General features: G+C 42.7%; 1 protein-coding gene across 1 annotated transcript; it reads left to right on the top strand.

Moving 5' to 3' along the window:
* The first annotated feature begins 1,612 nt into the window (after positions 1-1,612).
* On the top strand, positions 1,613-6,736 carry LOC123257597. The gene is made up of 3 exons (XM_044717338.1): positions 1,613-1,888; positions 2,258-5,311; positions 6,560-6,736. Exons 1-3 carry the CDS (start codon positions 1,613-1,615, stop codon positions 6,734-6,736), a joined length of 3,507 nt encoding a protein of 1,168 aa, XP_044573273.1.
* Positions 6,737-8,415: the final 1,679 nt, after the last annotated feature.

The raw sequence follows: 8,415 nt of genomic DNA, 5'->3' as shown, positions 1-8,415 counted from the left end.
AAAGTGTGCAACGCTGTGAAGGAGACATCTCCGACCCTATAAAATGTATATATTCTTGATTAAGAATTACCTCCTGAGTCGATATAAGCATGTCCGTCTGTCAGTTTCAACGCAAACTAGTGTTTCTGTTTCAAAGCGATAGACTTGAAACTTTCTCAACACACATCCTTTTTTTGTTTGCAGGTATTATATAAGTCGAAACGCCCGGGATTGGCCGACATTATCCTATAGCTGCCATATAACTGAACGATCGGAAATGGCACAACCTTGCTATTTTTAATGCTAGGGACTGTTTTAAAATTGTAATTAGAAAATTGATTCGATGGTGAAATTCTCATAAGAATCGGCCAACCATATACGAACCGATATATCTATATATATGTAGGTATAATAATATAAGCTGCTACCTAACTGCAAGGGTATGTCAACTTCGTCTCCGCCCGAAGTTAGAGTTTCTTTCTTGTTTTTATATATATTTTTTGGAACGAAATTTCTTATGGCGCGGTATGAGTTTGGCGGAGGAGGGCTAGCCGAGAAAACCCGCAACGTAACGTTAAACGGCTCTCCGTCTTCTCAATCAAAAAATAACCATTTTTCACTCACTCTCTCTCTCTCTGTCTCTTATTTTTCTTATTTGAAGAAATGCGACAGATGATTTTGAAATTGTAATTCATATATTCACTTTTTTTTGTCAATCTCAATTATTTATTATATTTCAATATTCAATTGTCAGTTTTAATTTTCAAATTCAATTTTCATTTGGAATTTTCAGTTTCAATTTTCAAATTTAATTTTCAATTTTCATTTGTAATTTTCAGTTTCAGTTTTTAAATTCAATTTTCAATTGTAATTAAAAGTTTCAATTTCAATTTTCAATTTAAACTTTCAAATTCAATTAAAAACAAGAAAGGAAAGCTAACTTCGGGCGGAGTCGAAGTTGATATACCCTTGCAGTTGAGTCGCAGTCCGCTAGGTGGCAGCACGCATCTTATATTATTAGATATATAGCGGATCGTATATAGTCGGCCGATCCTAATGAAATTTGGCATATCGAATTATGCCGAAGAAGGAATCCATTGAAACTCCCATTCGTCTAACTTAAAAAACAACGAAGTTATGGCATTTCAGATCAATCAGTTATAGGCTATAGGATATAGTCGACCGATCCCAGCCGTTCCGACTTATATACTGCCGGCAAAGAAAAGAAGGGTGTGTACAAAGTATAAACTCGATAGCTTTTAAATTTTGAGACTAGTTTGCGTCGAAACAGACAGACAGACGGATATGCTTATATCGACTCAGGAGGTGATCCTGTTTAGGAATGGACTATCGATACATAGTTTATAAGTTATCCCATATTGTCATCTTTATATTTTCTATACCTACTAGCTTTAGAATCCACAACATGTATGCACACACACACCTATCGTTAAGTTCCACAAATGTAAATTTTCTTTAGTACCAATTAGACAGCGAAACTGACAAGAACATATAACTCTACAGTCCACTACTCATTCGTCTTAACGGTTGGGGATCATTGTTTGGTCCTTCGCATCCGGATTTGTTTTGTAGTTTTCTGTGCATTGGTTCTCATTTGTAATTGTTTCTCGGCATGGAGCAATTAAAAGCATTGACAAAAGGGCGCGCCAGACTCAAGGCCAATATCACACGGAGCTTGGCTTGGGCTGAGGACGCGCAACATTCGAACGCCACACGGGCAGAGGTGTCTTCGCGGCTGAAGCATCTCGACACAACATGGAAAGAATTCAATAGATTTGGTGATGAAATAGCTATGCTCGACGAAGTAGATGGCTATGTGGATCCGGAGCATGACAACATATTCTACGAGGAAAAATATCTAAGGGCAGATGCATTACTTTCGGCGATGGTAGGTACAAGACCTAGTCCATCAATTGGGAACAGTGAAAACGGCAGCGGCGTGCTGCAAAACAACGACGCAATAATAAGTTTGCTACAACAACAACAACAACTCTTCGAGCAGTTGGCGGCAAATCAAGCCAATGCAAACATGTCGAGACCTGAAGGAGGAGACGTCATCGCGGCGAATTCAGGTAGTGCTCAAATGGTAGGGGCATCAGCTCAAAGCGAATTGCCTAAAATTCAAATTAAACGGTTCGCTGGCAATTATTCAGAGTGGCCAGCTTTCAAAGACATATATGAGAGCACAATTCACAACAAGGCGAATTTGACAAATACGCACAAATTTCATCATTTGAAATCTCTTCTGATCGACGAGGCTGCGAATCTGGTACGACATTTGGCTATTACGGATTCAGCTTACAACACCGTGTGGGAGCGACTTAATGAAAGATATAATCGTCCACGGCATATCGTGAATTCACTATTGGAGCAGTTTATGAAGCTGCCAACAACAACAAGGTCGGATACAACAACATTACGGAAGGTGTCAGACGGCGCAAATGAAATAGTGCGTGGTCTGGATGCCATAGAGGAAACAGGACGAGACTGTTGGATTATCTACTTGACGCTGGAGAAGCTGGATGCAGATACTCGACGCAGGTGGATCGAGCGCAGTGTGGAGACAGACTCACCCACACTGGAGGAATTCTTCAAATTTTTGGATGCACGTTGCGAGGAACTAGAGCTCAGCAAGCGTGAAACAATCGGAGGCAAGACTACAGCCTCAATCGGTGACAAGACAAGGAAGGTCACACATTCGCTGGTTGTACTTGAAGGAAACAAGTGCAGCAAATGTCATTCTACAGAGCATCGTCTGTATGGATGCCAACAATTCTTGGATATGTCAGCAGGACAGAGGTTTTCGTTTGCCAAGGAAAACGCTCTATGTTACAATTGTCTAAAACCTGGTCATGGGGTCAGGAAATGCAAATCGACGTTCAAGTGCAGACAATGTAAAGGTCAGCATCACTCACTGTTGCACCTGCAACGCACGCAACAGGCTATTGGAACAATCGCACAAACTGGTGAGGATCAGGAGGATCCTAGCGCAAACATCTCAACGGTGACTACGAGTCACATCGCACAAGCAGAAGGTTCTGCAGCAATGGTATGTGCACAAGGCAGTGCCAATTCACAACAATCAACTGGATGGAACAGGAGCACCTTGCCGACGGCCATGGTCAACGTTCGCAACGCAAAGGGAGATTTGGTAGCATGCCGACTCCTATTGGACACGGGTTCAGAACTGTCGTACATATCTGAACGCTGTATACAAACACTTGGTTTGGCTCGTACGCCATCACGCATACTGGTTACGGGAATTTCATCAACCAAAGCAGACACTACAAGGGGATGCAGCACTATAAGCATCCAATCCCGTATTTCGCAAGATCAGCTGGTAGTCCAGGCTCATGTGCTTGGAAAAATTACGTCATCATTGGAAAGGCAGGCCATCGACGCGTCTGCACTTCGAGTTTTCAACGATCTGCAATTGGCAGATTCACAATTTAGCACAAATGCTCCAATTGACATTCTTTTGGGCAGCGAACACGTTTGGAGTGTTATAACTGGAAGAAAAATCTACGACGACAAAGGAAAGCTCATTGCTATATCATCAATTTTCGGATGGGTAATTACATCACTGCTTTCATCACGCGCATGCAGCGCTACGGCACTTACAACAACAATAGACATCGATGCTTATCTCAGAAGGTTCTGGGAACTGGAAAGCATACAACGCAAAGCAGAAGTTCAACCTGAAGACGAGGAGGTGGAGAAACACTTTCTTGCAACACACACTAGAGACAAACAAGATACACTTCAAGGAGCGCTACAGAGGTTCAAATCAGTTAAACGACGTTTGGCGCAGAATCAACAGTTACGTAACGATTACGTAAAGTTCGTGAGGGAATACCTGGAGCTAGGCCATATACGAGAAATCCCACCGAGCGAAATTCCCAAGGGTAGGAATTTCTACCTGCCACATCATCCCGTATTGGGTCGGAAACTTCGAGTGGTTTTCGACGGATCATATCAGGACGCCAAAGGCATGGCTTTAAACGACACGCTCTCGATCGGACCGAGTATTCAGCGAGACCTATTTGCTGTGTGCTTGCGATTCCGTATGTACAAATACGTCTTTTCAGCGGACATAGTCAAGATGTTCCGTCAAATCTGGGTGAGCGAAAAACATAGAGACTATCAGAGAATAGTATGGAGAGAGGATCCGTCAGATACTATCAAGCACTTCCAACTATGCACGGTGACGTATGGAACATCATGCGCACCATTTCTAGCAGTCAGAGTGCTAGAGCAACTAGCTGCTGACCATAAGCACGAGTTTCCAAACGCAGCAAAAATCGTGTTGGAAGATTTGTATGTCAACGACGTTCTCACTGGAGCAAATAGTGAGGATGAGCTGCTACGCAACAGGGACGAACTCGTCCAACTGATGTCCTGTGCTAACCTAGAGCTCGGGAAATGGGTATCGAATACCAAACGCATCCAATCGGAGGATAACACGGATTCCTCACAATCACCAGTCAAAGTGCTAGGGCTGCATTGGCACCCTGAAGAGGACACATTGTCGTACAATGTAAACCTATCGAAATATCCTAGCCGAATGGTTAACGACGATGGAACCATTTCGGTCGCCATACTTGCAGCAAAAACAAGAGTGGCACCTTTAAAGCAGCAGTCTTTGCCGCGCCTGGAACTATGTGGCGCACTTCTACTGAGTCAACTTCTGCAATCCATAAAAGCTGGACTAATGAACAACGACGTAACGATCTACGCATGGAGTGATTCGACGATAGTCCTGTCATGGTTATCGTATTTACCAGCCCAACTCAAGACGTTTGTTGGGAACCGCACTTCAGAAATCCTCGAAACCATCCCGAAGCATGCATGGCGGCATGTAGACTCAAAATCGAACCCAGCGGATTGCGCATCCCGTGGCTTGGGAGTATTCGAGCTCATTGACTTCCAATTATGGTGGAAGGGTCCTTCATGGCTGAGGGACAAACGCATACAAGACGAAGTCAAAACTACGTGCCTAGCTGCGCAGACGAATGTCACGACGGACAACCCATGGAATAAGCTTCTCAATCGCAACTCATCTTGGCTGAAGCTTATACACACACTTGCTTACGTTTTGCGCTTCATTCATCGCATGAAGCACCCATCTTCGAAGCAAACATCGAACTCTCTAACATTCGATGAGATCAAGGCAGCAAGGATTCGGTGGCTGCAACACGCTCAAGCTGGTTTTCAACAGGAGATCCAGTTACTACGCGCAAACAAGGCTCTAGGGAACCAATCTCAATTGGTCAAGATCTCACCAATCATCGACAAGGACAACCTGCTAAGAGTAGGTGGACGAATCCAACATTCGCAGTTGTCAGCAGAGGCGAAGAATCAGCAGCGTTGCGCTCGTCAAGGAGTCCAACACACCACCAGCATTATGGCATCTAGCGAAGGTGATCGACACTTTCCAAGGAAAGGACAATATGGTTCGAGCAGTCAGGATCATCCGGCTCAAAACCCGGCCAATAACGAAAATTGCGAAACTACTCAGTTCAGAAACCGTGTTTCAGGGTGGCCCGGGATGTTTAGGAATGGACTATCGATACATAGTTTATAAGTTATCCCATATTGTCATCTTTATATTTTCTATACCTACTAGCTTTAGAATCCACAACATGTATGCACACACACACCTATCGTTAAGTTCCACAAATGTAAATTTTCTTTAGTACCAATTAGACAGCGAAACTGACAAGAACATATAACTCTACAGTCCACTACTCATTCGTCTCATCGGTTGGGGATCAATCCTGATCAAGAATATATATACTTTATAGGGTCGGAGATGTCTCCTTCACTGCGTTGCACACTTTTGACCAAAATTATATGGGTATAAAAATAATAATTCATTACATCGAAAAATATTATTTTCCTAAGGAGGAAAATTATTTTTTCATTTATCTCTGTTTCACTCACTTTTCACCAAAATTTACAATTATTCCCTAATTTCCAATTGTTTTCTTTTTTTTTACAATTGAACTTAACTTAAAAATAAGCTCATTACAATTATTTCATGACTTCTTATGCTATTCCTCTCAGTTCTCTCACAAGAGTTCAATGAACCCTCTGGGGAAGTTTTGGGAGCTATGCTCCATCGCACCTTCACTACCGAGATGATCCACCGCGTGCTATCACCTATTTCGCTTTACTGACCAAAACTGCAACGGGTCTCCCGCACCCTCTCCGTCCGTCTCACTTACTCCTTCATCCCAACGTGGAGTGAGGGCCTAAACTTAAAGCTTTTTTTCTCTCTTCTCTCTTGTTCACCAGTATCACACTAATAATACATGATTTTATTGCAGCTGGCGCGAAATGTAGGGATTTTTAAAAGGGATTTTTTTGTTTGTAAATTTTAAATCGTTCTATAACAGCTTATAAATACTTAGTTATTAAATAGCCCAGATATTACCAAGCTAACCAATTTTCTAAGCTAGGTCGGGGTGAGGTTAGGTTTACTTAGGGGTCACATATTCACATCTAACCCTCTAGCAAAAATTCCCTTTCTATGCTGACTAAATAAAAATTTTCTTAGAAAGAATCCATTACTGAAGTCTCCTTGCGCCGAGGACCTCCCTGCAACCGCACCAGGGGTTTCGCCAAATTTCGTCGCGACTTCGCTAATTGTGGACCGCGGACTGATCTGGTCCCAGAGCTTTGCCTCTTTCGCATAGGTGTTCTGCACTTGGGAGCAATGCTGTTGCAGGCCTAGTAAAAAAAATTACGCGAACTTAGAAATCTCCTCTCTTATATTAACTATTGTTCCCCCAAACGCTTACCTCCGGAGTCAGTGCCAACTGACTAAGTTTCAAACTTTTACACTTTATCTGCTTCAAACTGGTAGGTTTAAGTTAAGGTTTAACTTAAAGTATGACTTTAAGTTTTACCACTTTAAACTGCACTGGTCTGAGTCTCGATAAATTGAATCAATATAAATGACACATATATATATAAATGTAATAATTATAGTTTAGCACATAATCATTTTCTCATCGCTGTTGTTAGTCGCAAGCCGACTCTTCTCGGCCGCTCGGCTTTATTTTATTGGTGTCATTAAGTTAACGAGTTTTCGCCCGTCCTATACTAAAAGGCGGGCCCACTTGTACTCTCTATCTCAGTGCATACGCATTCTAAATTGGAGCTTTCTGGCACTCCTTTCTGCAAATAAATTAACATTTTATAACGTTGTGAAACAAATAATTCCCTTTTTTGACCAAACATTGGTGACCCCGACGTGATATAATTAATAAAATTAACAGTTCCGCGAGCATAAAACTGTGCGAACATACCCGTTTCAGTTTTTGCGCGGTGTATTAACTTATGTACATATGTGCATTTTTGAACATAAACGGCATACAGTTCATCAGTGAAACAATTATTTTGTATTTGTACATAAATCATTTAATAATATAAATAAATACAATACATACAATTGTTATCTGGTCCGCCAACATACATACATACATACATACGTTCCACTTGCAAGTGCATTCGACTCACACAAGCTTTCATATATTATATACATTCCACAACTCAGTGTACGGTTCTGAGCGCACAGTGGGATAAATCGTGTTCGCTGCGCTTAAATATAATAAAATAAACAAGAACTATAATTTTGGCGCCAAAATTAATTTGTGCGTGTTCACCTGCCTGTTTACCTAATTCACCTCTGCTGCCTCTGCTTGTATATTATGCGGTGGGTGGTCCCATGTAGTTTCTGCATGCCCAAGATTTTTGTCATTGCCCCCTGAGAGCCGCCTTGGAGAGGCTAGGCGACTAGGTCTATGTCGGAAATGTCTCCAAACTGACCATCACCTGCGTGAGTGCCTCGCTGATAACTGTCGCAGTTGTGGGAGGAGGCATCACAGTCTGTTGCATTTTTTGGAGTTACAGTCTTCCAGCAGCCAGCCTTCTGCTGTGCCGTCTACATCAGCCGTAGCCGAGTCCGCCGAGCATATAGGCGCTTCACCATCCACGGCTAATGCACTAGTTGCCCAGGGTCGCAGCGGTGAGATAGCCTTACTGGCCACGGCGAACATTCTCATTCGGAGTCGTTCTGAGGTTTTTGTTCCACGCCGGGCTCTTTTGGGCTAGTCAGCTGCAGCTTCGTAGACGCAAATCGTACGTGGCAGTGTCGGGCAATGGCGACACTGACTTCGCGACAGACGGATTCTCTGTTGATGTGCTCCTACGATCCTATTGCTCTGAATATTCGGCCCTCGTCAACGCTGTAATCGCCACCAACATCACCACCTTGGATGTCTCCAGCTGGAATATTCCGTCAAACCTCACTTTGGCTGATTCCCAGTTCTTTCGACTACAGCGGATCGATTTACTTATCGGAGCCAGTCTATTCTATGATCTGCTGTGTGTTAGTCAAATCAAGCTATC

The sequence above is a fragment of the Drosophila ananassae genome, chromosome XR (assembly GCF_017639315.1).
Source record: "Drosophila ananassae strain 14024-0371.13 chromosome XR, ASM1763931v2, whole genome shotgun sequence".
In the NCBI taxonomy this organism is placed as follows: Eukaryota; Metazoa; Arthropoda; class Insecta; order Diptera; family Drosophilidae; genus Drosophila; species Drosophila ananassae.
Note: the sequence above shows the minus strand (reverse complement) of the source record. Positions and strands in the feature narration are given on the sequence as shown.